Source organism: Aythya ferina (genome assembly GCF_964211825.1).
Source record: "Aythya ferina genome assembly, chromosome: 11".
In the NCBI taxonomy this organism is placed as follows: Eukaryota; Metazoa; Chordata; class Aves; order Anseriformes; family Anatidae; genus Aythya; species Aythya ferina.
In genome coordinates, this window is record NC_140307.1 from 19,701,998 (window position 1) to 19,715,891 (window position 13,894).

Below are 13,894 nucleotides of genomic sequence, written 5' to 3' on the forward strand. Positions count from 1 at the left end.
TCATGAGCTCTAGTCCCTTAAGTTCGGTGAGATGTATGGAATTGATTAAATACAAAATGAGACAGTGCTCCATCAACCCTGTAACTTTGTGTAAAGATAGTTTATACAGACATAATGTGTTTATTTTGTGATATTTCAAGTCATTTTTGTTGTCAGGAAATTAATTACCCTGTTGATCCAGCTGCTTTGCCACCTCTACGAAATCCCGACATACTTGTTGGTGAAAATGATCTCACTGCACTTAGTTATCTCCATGAACCAGCTGTTCTACACAATCTTAAAGTTCGTTTTGTGGAGTCTAAGCTTATCTACACCTATAGTGGTAAGCAAAGTCAAATGCAAGGTTTGTTTGTTTGTTTGTTTTTAAAAAAAAAACTTTAAAATAAAAAAGTAATCTTGGATTAGTTTGCAGGATGATGTGGGTGATGTGTCCCTTGAGTGTCTTGTAATTCACTGGAGTTTTTGTATGCGTATTCATGTGTCTGTTGATCATGTTATTTTACCTAGTTTAGAAAACGTTGCTACCTTGATTCAGTTTAACTGTCATTGCCAGTTTTCATTGCACTAACCTCTGTTTTATATGCTTGGTTATAGGAATAATTTTGGTTGCAATAAACCCCTATAAGCAGTTGCCAATATATGGAGATGCCATTATCCATGCATATAGTGGACAAAACATGGGGGACATGGATCCTCATATATTTGCTGTGGCAGAAGAAGCATACAAGCAAATGGCAAGGTTCAGTATGTTGTTTAATGTCCATAATTACCACTTAAAGTCTTGTGGCAGTCAGTGTTGATTGGAATTTGAATTAACCGTACTTACCTTTGGCTATTATGAATACTTTTGTATGGGTAACTAGAGAAGAAGTAAATACTTAACCAGCTGAGGAATTTATATAACTCATAACTATTTTTATTTTTGATAAAACGTTGTTTTAGCTGCATGAGTAGCAATGACATCAGCCTAGTGATGTCATGTTACAACCAAAGCGGATTGAAAGAGAATGGATGAAAGGTGGAACTGATACGCGTTCACCACGGTTGTGTTTTCATACATTTCTTTCATATGTATAATTCTTATATCTATTTACATATATATATGCATACATTTTAGACACATCTGATTTAAACTGTCTAATTACTTGGTTTTAGAAATAACAAGAATCAGTCTATTATAGTAAGTGGAGAATCAGGAGCTGGAAAGACTGTGTCTGCAAGATACACTATGAGATACTTTGCCACTGTGAGTAAGTCTACCAGCAATGCACATGTGGAGGATAAAGTATTGGCATCCAATCCAATAACTGAGGTAAATTTCAGGGAATATCTGTCAAGTCTGTCAAGGAAAGAATTCCAAGTGCAGCTGAATGTCTTTGTTTGAAATCATTAGGGGACATTTTAGCTGACTGACTTAGACATCTAAATTAGAATTTTAGCCTCTGAATGTTCCTGATGGAAAAAGGTGGTCAGCTTCAGGAACACCAAGGTTCTGCATCACCTGCCAACAGCCCTCTGGAGGTACCAGTTTGCAAAAGTTTTATCTGACCACATCCTGTTAATGAGATGATAGGAGAAAAATAGTGAACAAGTTGTTTGCTTTTATTAATCAGAGTAGAAAATGGTTAAGGTTCTGTATGGTGAGAGAATATAATTTCCCTGCTTCTCATTCAACACAGTTGAATGCTGAATTTGATTCTTGAGCAAATAAGAGTTTAGGAATTTGAAGTTGAGTCACATTTTGAGAAATTTATTCTTATGAAAGATGCTAGTAAAACAAATTCTGAAAGTTTATCATTTTTGTAGGCTGTTGGCAATGCAAAAACCACACGGAATGACAATAGCAGTCGATTTGGAAAATACACTGAAATCAGTTTTGACCAGAGCTACCGAATAATTGGAGCCAACATGAGAACATATCTGCTTGAGAAATCTAGAGTTGTCTTTCAGGTATGTGAAATAAAAACAGTCAAAGCGAGTGTAGCCATTAATATGTTATCCTTTAACTATGCTGGTTTCATATAAAAAATATGAAAATAGAAAATGGTTAAGTGAAATTCTTCAATAGTACATCTAATAAGCATTCAATTTCCTTTCTTCAGAGGAGCTAATCTCATTTAGAACACAGGACTGATTTTTTCCAGGTTCTTCCTTATATTAAGTGGAGAACATATTTGAGGAATGATTCCCTGATATAAGTGCAAGAAGTATTTGAGAAATCTGTGAATTGTGTCACACAGTGTGAATATGTAGGGTAAAAAAAACTGGCTGAAAACTTACAATGCCAGGGATTATTGCATGTGACCAGATATTATCATTATAATAAGAAAGTATTTAGTTTTACAAAGCTTTATTTTTTTACAAAGTTTTAGTAGTGTTTTAGTAGTATTGTAACTTTTTAAGTACTATGAGAAAATAGTTCTATAATTATTCTGTCTGAAAGATGGTATATAAAGAGAGTTTTCTGAGTTACCACAGTTCAGTGTTTCAGTTGGCACTCCTACACTGTTGCTCTTTCCAGTATTTGACAGTTGTTATTAGTAGATGGTTGTTCAGGTTGAAGAAATCATTAGAGTAAGAGCCTTGGGGGGAAAAAAAAAACCCTCAGCATATCATTGATGGAAATGAAGCATACTGTATTTATCACTTTCAAAGCTCTTGCTGAAGTCAAAAGTGTGACTTTTTAATGATGGACAATTCCTTTGCTAAATGCTGTTGCAGTGGAATTTAGTCTTCAAGTATCAGTACCACTTTACAGGAGCTGAATATCAAATGTTTTTCTGTTTTATGTTGGTTTTCGTTCTGTAACAGTATTCTTTGCTTTCATTTACAGTCAGAGAATGAGAGAAATTACCATATATTTTATCAGTTGTGTGCATCTGCTATGCAACCTGAATTTCAGCATCTTAAATTGGGTAGGTCTCAAGAAAATAACCTACTCTTCACCTTTGCAATGCAGTATTTTGAAGAATGAATTTTCAAAAGCTATGATGTTAAGTGCTTTATAGCATAAATCTCACAGACTTATTACAGGACTTGCACTTTTAAGTCGCTTAGCTAGTAATCCTGTTTGAACTTGAGCAAATTGGTTGTAATTTGAGTACTACATGATCAAGTGTCTTTGAAAATATTATTCTAATTATGTAGTGGCAGATACCATAATGACAGTTTGGATTCTTGATTCATTTATCCACAGAGCAGCTTTAATGCCACCTGGAAGAACCAGGTCTTAGTTATATGTTTACTTACCTTTGTTCTTGTTTTTTAGTTAGATCACCTATTAAGGTTGCTAGGCATTAGGAATACTGATTTGTGCCAACTAAATTGAGTTAGGCACATGGATTTCCATTGGAAAAAGGGCACCTTCAGCTCACTGCATGTGATAGAATCTTAAATTTTACAGTGTTACAAGTTTAATAATTGGCTATTCCCAGTCCTGAATTTTCCATCATTACAAGTTTTGCTTCTTGTCTCTAGGAAGTGCAGAAAAATTTAACTACACAAGAATGGGTGGTAATACAGTTATTGAAGGAGTTGATGACAGAGCAAATATGGTGGAGACTCAGAAGACATTTGCCTTACTGGGTAATTTATTGGAAATATCTACTACATGCATTTAAAATTTGTTTTTCTCTGAAATGGGCAAAGGGGGATTGTTTCTTAAATGTCCAAAAAGTTAGTAGTAATTATCAAAATTGTTTCCTGCATAGCATGTCTTCTGCACCATCGGTCTATTTTAAAATGCTAGGCAAGAACAAATGGCTATTAGCCAATAGTGTTCATTATAAATTCTCAAAATCACTAAGGGTTGGAGTCTGCTTAGATCTTAGACTAATGTGTTGTGAAGGAAGTGGAATTAGAAGCTTCCTTATCCCTAATGTGGCTTGTGTGAAAGCCAAAGGAGACTCTAGCTGGCAGTTGTGGGAATACAGGGATTTGTCTAATCTCTCATTGAATCAGACAGGCAGAAAGTAGGCAGAACCAAGGGCTTTCACAGTAGTCTGCAGAGATGCTATACAATTATTGGCTACACAACAAAGCAAGTAATGCAACATTGTACTATTTTAATTAATTCTGTTTTTGAATTTTTAAAATAATCAAGAATTGTGGTTTTTTTTAGGTCTGAAGGAAGATTTTCAAATGGATATTTTTAAAACACTGGCAGCGATCCTACACTTAGGCAATGTGGAAATAACTGCTGTTGGAGATGAAAGATCATCCATCAGTGTAAGGAAGTAGCTCACTGAGAAAACAGCATTTTTTATTATTATTTTCTCTGCCAAAAGACATTTAGCAATTTTTTTTCTAAATTTTGGGCCTCAAGAGCAGCATTAAATCTGGTATATACTAAACTTGCGAGATTTATCTGTCTTCGTATGTATACAAAGTGAATGTTTTATCTGAATCCTGTTTCTGCCCAAAAGCTGTTAGAAAAGCCATTTGGGACTGTTTGCAGAATAAAAGGAACAGCATTGTCAAAGCTGCTCAGAATGTGTCCCAGCAACAAGTCAAAAAGACTTGTCCCAGTACAAGTCAAAAATCAAGGACACCTGAACATAGATTAAAGTCACTTTTTCTTTCAAAGTCTTTATCCAATGTATCTCACCCAGTCTGTTTTCTTTCCTATGTCAGTAGCTCTGTCCACCATTACTTGTTTTAGCTCTTAAGATTTTGCCAGACTAAGTGAACAGAAAATAAAACTCCGAGGCTGATGCCAGTTATGCTAGGATTTCACTGTCTAGACAACATTAAAGGTATTAAATATAATCTAATAATATTTATTAAGTGCAATCTAATAATATTTATTTATCTTTAAAGCCAGAAGACAGTCATCTCAATATATTCTGTGAACTCCTGGATTTAAACTTTGACAAAATGATACAGTGGTTGTGCCATCGAAAGATTATCACTACCTCAGAGACTGTAATAAAGCCAATGACAAAAGCTCAAGCTGTTAATGCAAGGGATGCTTTGGCAAAGAAGATATATTCTCATTTATTTGACTTCATTGTGGAAAGAATTAACCAAGCTTTGCAATTCACTGGCAAACAACATACTTTTATTGGTGTTTTGGACATTTATGGGTAAGAATGTCTCTAAAAAAAAAAAATGAATTAATTAAGCTTCAGTAAGATCAATGCTCTGCTATTGATTAACTTAGTGCCTTTTCTGTGAGGTTGATAAAAGGCACTTGTTAGTTTGTGTTGCTAATGAATCTGGAAGGTTTTGTTTTCCAAAAAATCTTAGTCATGCAATTTCTTTTGCATCCTGAGTAGCAGGAATGTTCTGCAACTATAAATATTTTTTGTGCATGTGTGAGTGATGTTAAATTTAACTTTCGATATGACACCTTTAGATTTAAATCTGGATTTTTTAGCTCTGTCATGTCTGGTAACATTAACCTGTAGGGAAATTTTGAAATGTCTTAGAAGCATCGTTACTATTATGGCTATTTATTTTTTTTAGAATTATTAGATTAGGTCCAAAGTCTTACAAGAATATTATGATTTCTATTTAAATGTGAAGGGATTTTTTTTCTTCAATAAAATTGCATCTTTTTTTTTTTATTTGACATGTTTCAGCTTTGAAACGTTTGATGTGAACAGTTTTGAACAATTTTGCATCAATTATGCTAATGAAAAACTACAGCTGCAATTTAACCTGGTATGTTCATTTCATTTAACAGTTCTTTCTTTGTGTGTAGTTCTATATGTATATATACACATATATAAACATGTATATATACACGAATACTTCTGACAAGACAGACAAATACTGTACTACAAAACATAAATATTTTCATGTTCTGTATGCAATCACACACGTCCATACATATATTGCCTTAATTATAACCATATGTTTTCATAATTTTCATATATCTAGCATGTCTTTAAACTTGAACAAGAAGAATATATGAAGGAAGATATCCCATGGACTTTAATAGACTTTTATGACAACCAGCCTGTTATTGACCTTATTGAAGCTAAAATGGGTATTTTAGAACTTTTGGATGAAGAGTGCTTGGTAATTTGAAAATTCTTGTATTTATGAGCTTGTATAAAAATACAAAGATTTTTACAATTTGAGCTTGTGCATAAATCTTTATTTTCTCACTTTCAAGTGGAAAAAGCATTTTCATTATGAAATAAACAATACTTTCTCTCTATTTGGTTATTTTAATTGTAAGCCACTTATTCTTGTTTGTTTCTGTTTTATAAAATTAAGAACCAAGAGCTAAATTCTTGCCAAGAAGCTAACTCAGCAACTAGATTTCTTCACTGTGTGGTCAGTGTAGTGCTAGAACAGGTTAAGCAGAGATGCAGTGGGATCCCCTTCCTTGGATACTTTCAGGATCTGGGTTCATCTGAAAGTCTGTTGTAGTGGTGGTGGTAGTCTTGCTCTGAGCAGGAATTTGTTATACACAGTCTCCATGGTCCTCTTTCAATCAACATTTATAGAGTTCAATTATTCCCCAAGTCAATTATTTTGATCCAAATATATATATATATATATATATCGCTTTCCTTTCTGCTCCTTTCTATTCATGTTGAATGCACTACACCTACATCTTCAGTCTTTCTATTTTTTCCACTGGCAATTCTGAGAAGACAAAACCTTTTTGCTATTAGGCCTCCTAACTGACTGAGGATACATTATTTAGGTAGCATGTACTGATAGTAAGCAGTTTTGCTGTTCTAAAAAAACAGTGGAGTCCACAAGAGTTTTGTTAAGGAAATCTCCCTTCTCATTTTTACAGTTGCCTCATGGAACAGATGAAAACTGGCTTCAAAAGCTATATAATAATTTTGTCAACAAAAACGCACTCTTTGAAAAGCCGAGGATGTCAAACACATCTTTCATCATTCAACACTTTGCTGATAAGGTAGGCTGTAAACAAGCCAGTTTTATTTCACCCTATCTCTAGAAGTATCTCTATCAGAAAAGAAACAATCTCATGGAGGAAATATTAACCACACTTTTTTGAAACTTCTGTATAATCCTTCTTCAGTATGTTTTACAATTTAGTTGTTGCTAATACTACCTGTAGCATCATTTAAACATAAGAGCTTAAAATCATAATTTTGAGAGTATAAAAATAAATCACAAAGATATAAAAGGAGAAAATGAGTGCAATATATAAATAAAATAGTTAAGATTGCAGTCTTTAACAAGTCTTAGTCACAGTTATTTACATTTCAAATTCAGTAATCCTTTTTTGGTATTTTGGTTTGAAGATAGAGGTATTTTTTCATAGAAAATAATGGTTAAAAGGGAAGGAAAGTAATTCCTAATGAAGGCAGAAGGAAATTGCAGTTGATAGTGCATCCTGACAGTTTGTCCTGCTTCTAAACTTGCAGTCTGTATGTGCATATGCTTGCCATAGTGTAGCTGTTGAAAGCATTCAGGACTAATAAAGGACTGTTGGCCAACACAGTTTAGAGAATAAAAACTGTTTTGCTTACTGTTTGTTTGTGGTTGAAGTTAATGATTTAATCCCTTTGCACAGGTAGAATATAAATGTGAAGGATTTCTGGAAAAAAACAGGGATACAGTATATGAAGTATTGATGGAAATCTTGAAAGAGAGCAAGGTTTGTGAACAATCAATTATGATTAATTTTCTGAGTACCTAATTTCATTGGAATTAATTCAGATCTGATTGTAAAACTTTTTTCTAATAAAAAGTTTTTCTAATTAAAAAAAAAAAAACAAAAACAAAAAAAAACCATACCTATTCTTAGGTTGAATAAATCAGTTCATATACTAATTTTAATTAATATTCTTCAAGTGTGTGTTTTTAACATCAAAATCACATACAAGATTTAAATATGATATTCAATCTTCCATTTTGGAAGCATTCTGGAATCCTTTTTTTTTTGTCCCTACAGTCTTTATATGTAGCTTTGATAGGTGGCTTATCATTAACAGCTGCCTTTGTTTATTTTTCAGAAGAGTTTAAAGGAATTCCAGGGCAGGGAAAATATCAAATGTCTTATATGGGCTTGTCATTTCCCATCTTCTTGAAGGCCCATTCCCTTTCAGGCTGTAGGATTGCTAAGAAGCTAAGTTTATCTGACAAAAAACATGTTCTTCATTTAAATTAAATATCATGAGAAGCAGAACTTAAGTGGTTTATGTTTAAATCTGTATTTATTTCCATGTTTGCTCATACTGAAATACTGCATATTGCTCATATGCTCATATTGCACTTGCAGACCTACTTCACAGTTGTTGAGTTTTGTCTTTGAAGTGCCTAAATGCTTCATAATAGATTTAGGATTGTTGCAAATATTTCTTAAATTGTTGTTTATTTGCGGCTTAAAGATCAAGTTCAATGTCTTGCAATAACTGGCCTAAGCATTAAGATGGATGGCTTTTGCATTCTACATTGACTATAACATAATTTTACTTAAATGTTATTGCAGTTCCACAGTATTTACCTGTGATTCTTTCACCACACTTTTAGTTTCGTCTGTGCGCAAACTTTTTTCAAGAAAATCCAGTGTCCATTTCACCTTTCAGTTCAACTATAAACATCAAATCTGCAAGACCTGTTCTCAAGCCACCTAACAAGCAACTCCGGATGACTGTTGGCAGTAAGGTACTGGGTAAACATACAGTTCTGTGATGCTCATAGTTTCAGGAAAGTGTATTGGGTAGTCTGAGAAAATGCTGTTGTATTGTACTGTTCACAAGGAAGTATCTGGTCTTCAGCAAGAACCAGTAACAATGCAGTACTCCAGGTCTGGGTATAAGTAGGTAAGCTTAATTTATATATAGGAGAGTGTTAGGAACAATATGACTGTTAAGTTTCTTGTTTTTAATATCTAAACCCTAAGAAAATCTGTGTTCAGACAAAACCTAACAAAGAATTAAAAGCCATAAGATTTGACTTTTTACTTAGCTGTAGATGTTTTACTGGTGAAACTGTTATGCCTGATATTTTCTAGTTTCGGAGTTCTTTGTCTTTGCTTATGGAGACACTTAATGCAACCACCCCTCATTATGTACGATGCATAAAGCCAAATGATGAAAAGCAGCCTTTTGAGTAAGTATGTTAGTGGTGTTGAGCTGTTGTATTATCGTAAAAATTAACACAGTTTTTTTGTTTCACATTAGCTCCATTGTTGCTGTTGAACAACTTTCCATACAGAATGTTTTTTATTTTCAAGATAACTGAAATAAAAAAAAATCTTACAAAAATAGTAGTAATTCAGTAATAATTGTTAATATCTTATAAATTCCTTATTATGATGAAGATCTTCAAGTTAGATATTAATGTTTGTGCATTTGTCATAACATTTAGGGGAAAAGGTTGTCTTACCTTTTAAACTGATAGATATTTTCTATACTTGTTATTTCTGTGTAGTATGGACTAGTATCCCTTCATATTTAGGGAATAAAAGCCACTGCCGTTTTTTTATGATCTTCACTTATGTCCACAGAAATATTTATAACATTAGAAGTCAGAAAAGCCAAACAAAAGTTTGTTTCATTTTACTCTTATAATACAGTCATGCATGCTCGATAGTTGTGTTTGCATAATTCCTGTGTCTAGTTGATAACCACCAACTAAGTAGGAGTTAGTGGGAGTAAGTAGGAGTTGGCCTTGATGCAGCTATTGGTTTGTTTTGTGGAAGCTCTTTAGTTTCAGGTATACAGCTTTCAATTGAAAGGTAACGTACTGACAAATGAAATATACGCCTTTGTCATAACTGAGAAAGAGGCAAACATTGCTGTGTTTCTAAGTGAATTTTTATTAGTATTAGCTCATTTTCTTGGAGCCAGACAAAATCTCTCCATGCAAAACATAACAACTTTCACTATCCCTGTGCCGAGACCTGATTGTTCTGTGTATTAGCAGTGAGGAGGAAAACAGCTTTGATAATGTAAAACTATGTGTGAATTAGACCACAAAAACATACTGTAAGTTTATGAAAGTACAACACAGTCTTCTGTGAGCCACAGGCATCTCTTTGCTAGTACTGGATCGGCACTAGCTTAGTGCTTTGTGGGCCTAGCAACTCTGGTCCAGAACTGGAAAGGGCCTTTCCATGCCTTTTGTTAGAAATTTTAAACCAAGGTATTCTTAAGTAAAATTTCTTGGTGTGATAAAGAATACATAGAGAGAGTTACTTCCCAATAGATTGCTGAGAGAATTTATTTCTGTGTTGTTTTTTTGTTTTGTTTTGTTTTGTTTTATCCTAAGCACAATTGCCTTTTGCTGATAGGAGCTTCTTGAGGAACAAAAAGAAAAGCCAGATACTTTTTTTTTTTTTTTTGTATGGGATAAGGAGTACGTCACTATATATAAAAAAAAAAGGGGAGCCCTGTGTCCTATGAGCAGAAATAGAATTCCAGCTAGTAGAATTGTTTTCATTATTATGTCAAGCTCAGCAAAAATGTAAAACATAACTTTTTGCTTTTTTAGGTTTGACTCAAAAAGGGTGGCTCAGCAACTGCGAGCATGTGGTGTTTTAGAAACTATTCGAATTAGTGCACAGAGCTATCCATCCAGGTAGGTATAGCAGTTGGTCTCCATAAGTCAAAAAAATAACCAAAAACCCACACTACCTTTTTTTAAAAAAACAAATTGCATTTTGCTACCTTTTTATTTTCCAGGTGGACTTACATTGAGTTTTTCAGCCGTTACAGCATTCTTATGACACAGCAAGAACTGTCTTTAAATGATAAGAAGCAGATTTGCAAGATTGTTTTGCAGCGGCTAATCCAGGTTAGTATGTGTGCACTGTTCCATTATGCATTGTAGCATCTGCTGTTAATTAAAGGTCTCTTTTCCCAAGCGTAGTACAGGAACTTAAACGGGAATAACACACTTACGTTATTACTATCTTTCTTGATTTAGTGTGTAGAACATAGGCTTGCAAGTCTATGACCTCATGAGTCATGATGTGACCATAGGCAGATGATTTCATCTCTCTGTGCTTAATATCTTCATTTTTTAAATGACAGATACTCTACCTATATCTGCAAGTTAGTAAGTAGTAAATGATTTGCATTTACCAGTACTAGAACTTTATGCACACAACGGTGTTACACAGCATACTGAAGAACTGTTCTAAAAAAGTGCTATTTTGCATGTTGTGTGTTGAAACCAAAACACTTTCCCAACAGAGTATTTGACAGGGCCTTTGTAAACAGGTTAAGCAAGTTGTGTTTACTGTTCGGTTTACTGTAATGTGTTTTTTATTTTCCCCACCAATATAGAACTGAAAACCCTGGGTCCTCTTGCTTGTAGTTTTAGAAATACCTGATTGCTTTTTGTGTTTTGAGCGTCCTTGAATATGTATATATTTTTTTCCATTCCTCTGTCATGTCTCTACAACACAGAGCTATATATTAGCATTTATTCGCTACCTTCCATCTCAGAGGTGGCTGCAGTTCAATAATTTGTAGGTTTTGGGGAACACCAAGAATAAGCAGAGGCCATCACTTCACTGACAAGGCACAATTGCATAATTCCTGTTTTTTAGACAAGTCTGTATTGATGACACAGGTCCAAGTCAAGCCAGTGATTCAAGTCAGTATGTCAGAACTGAGTTCTAACTCAGGGATGTGCAAAACCAAACACTGGTGTACTTGCAGCCTAGCTCCAGCAGAGTCCAAGAGTGAGAGCCTGAGCATAAAAGCTGCTTCTTCCTTGAGCTTTTGCTCTGAGAGCTCACAGATTCAAGGCTAGATGTGCACCCAAAGGTAGCTTTAAGTCCAAGGAACCGAATTCCTCTGAAAGGGATGAAGACATTGCTTTCAAGACCTTAATGATAAGTCCAGACCCTCCTTTTAATTTGATCCTTTTAATCTGTTTATTTCCTGCTTTCTGGCTTTCCCCTCTGTCATATACTCTTGTATGTAATGAAGACAGAGAGGATATTCGTATTTGGCAAGATCGCGTCATTTCAGAATAGGTTGGTTAAAGTGACGATTTATAAAAGGAATAGAGTGTTTGGTCTACAATAACAGAATAAAAAATTAATATATCGTTTTCTTTTTCAGGATCCTAACCAGTATCAGTTTGGGAGAACAAAAATTTTCTTCAGAGCAGGACAGGTTGCTTACTTAGAAAAGCTACGATCAGATAAACTGAGACATGCATGCATCGTGATCCAAAAGAGCGTTCGAGGCTGGCTGCAGCGGAAGAAATTTCTTCGCATAAAACAAGCAGCTGTTACAATACAGCAGTATTTCCGTGGGCAGCGGACTGTACGGTATTTTTGGCTGATAAATTAGCTTGTTTTCAGGGCATGCCTGAAGGGATCTAGAAGGTCAAACTCATACCCAGCACTAATTTGGAAGTGTAATTTTTACGTAAGAATAATCCGGATTGTATTTTTATCCTCTTTATTGTAATGATGTACTTGAAAAAGTTCAGGTTGTTTGGCTGATGAGAAGAAAGGCAATTTAGCAGATTTCAAATGTCTGCCAGGTTCCTGAGAGGTCTGTCTACCTGTGAGGAGCTTAGTCTTTAACTAGTGATATGTGACCCAGTAGTTGGCTTAGGGTTACTGCTTAGCTTTAGAGCCAGAGAAGAAATCAGGAAGCAGAAAGGAAAATCAGCTTGCAAGGATCTACAAATTAGTTTGTGCAAATTATTAGGAGGCATTGTGCAGCCAAGAAATAGTACGAGTCATTCAAAAAGCAGATGGAGGAGGGAGATGGCTGTATCTAGCCTTTGAAATTTTCAGAAAGACACCATCAGAAAATTGCTTGTGAAAAAAAGACATGAAAGTTTGTGGGCTGCTCCCCCTACTCCATTTTCATTGAAGAAAAAGCTGTGTTTTAGGTGGTGGATGCCTGTTGTCAGTATCTTCTGCTTCTAGAAACTATCACCCTGAAGTAAGCCAGTGCTATGTGAGTTTACTGAGCTCTAGTAAGCTGCATGTTCTGTTTTCTGTGCATGTGGCCTGTAAGGAGGACACCCCAGCCATTGTAGCTATCAGCTCACATGAAATCCAGAAAAAAACAAACATATACAAGACTCTCAAATTGCTCTTGGAATCTTCTCCCCCAGTTCAGGGTTTAATTAGCACCCAGCAGTTACGAGCTGGGATTGACCATGGCACTTGAGTTGAGATCTGGCCATATGTAGTATGGAAAAGTGGTAACTTTTCCTTCCAGGAGCAACCTAAATGGAACAAGATACTAAGTAAATACACCCACCTCCTTTAGGGGACCCTTCATTGTTTTGGTCCCAATTGTACCTCCATCTTATACTTGGTTGATACAACTTTGCTTTTGTTAGTATAAACTAGTTGCATTGCAACTGTTGTCATGGAAGTAAGACTAAAATCTGTGTGTTTCACTAAAAGGAAATAGTTCTACATGATATTCACTGCCAACCAAACTATTTTTGTGTGATTTGTCTGGCTGAGAGAATGAGCATGAGAAATCAAATGTGATCTAAGTGATCTTTGTCTTTTGAAGGCAAGCCATAACTGCAAGAGCTCTGAAGCAAACATGGGCAGCTATAATTATTCAGAAATATTGCCGAGGTTACCTGGTCCGTAAACTTTGCCAGCTCATCCATGTGGCTGCTGTAACAATTCAAGCTTTTACAAGAGGATTTCTAGCAAGAAAAAAATACCGGAAGGTACAGTCTATTAAAAATTCTTATTTCAGTAGCTGGAAACAGCTACTGATCTATAAGAAAGATGGAGACAAGGGCAGTGATCCCTATTACTTTACCTTTTGCATGTCTGGTACTCATATCTTCTATTCTTTTTCTATGCATTTTCTGTAAAAGTATCGTTACACGGTGGTTTAGATATAATCTCTGAACTGCTAAGAGTTCTTAAGAACTAAGAGTCTGGTTTCTGTGTGTGCAGTCTGAGTATTTTAGTACTTTGATACCTCTGACAGAAGCATAGAAATGTGTA

The 13,894-nt window shown here is 34.9% G+C and overlaps 1 protein-coding gene across 3 annotated transcripts in view; it reads left to right on the forward strand.

Moving 5' to 3' along the window:
* The window catches only part of MYO5C (myosin VC), a 35,015-nt gene that overhangs the window by 3,916 nt on the left and 17,205 nt on the right, over positions 1-13,894 (forward strand). For all 3 annotated transcript variants that reach the window (XM_084531959.1, XM_084531957.1, XM_084531958.1), the window contains exons 3-20: positions 157-322; positions 595-739; positions 1,156-1,312; positions 1,807-1,950; positions 2,834-2,915; positions 3,478-3,585; positions 4,121-4,227; positions 4,819-5,084; positions 5,583-5,664; positions 5,884-6,024; positions 6,758-6,883; positions 7,508-7,591; positions 8,467-8,601; positions 8,951-9,048; positions 10,432-10,518; positions 10,623-10,734; positions 12,015-12,226; positions 13,443-13,608. In XM_084531959.1, the coding sequence (XP_084388085.1) occupies positions 157-322; positions 595-739; positions 1,156-1,312; positions 1,807-1,950; positions 2,834-2,915; positions 3,478-3,585; positions 4,121-4,227; positions 4,819-5,084; positions 5,583-5,664; positions 5,884-6,024; positions 6,758-6,883; positions 7,508-7,591; positions 8,467-8,601; positions 8,951-9,048; positions 10,432-10,518; positions 10,623-10,734; positions 12,015-12,226; positions 13,443-13,608 (2,418 nt within the window). The remainder of the gene's footprint in view (positions 1-156; positions 323-594; positions 740-1,155; positions 1,313-1,806; positions 1,951-2,833; positions 2,916-3,477; positions 3,586-4,120; positions 4,228-4,818; positions 5,085-5,582; positions 5,665-5,883; positions 6,025-6,757; positions 6,884-7,507; positions 7,592-8,466; positions 8,602-8,950; positions 9,049-10,431; positions 10,519-10,622; positions 10,735-12,014; positions 12,227-13,442; positions 13,609-13,894) is intronic.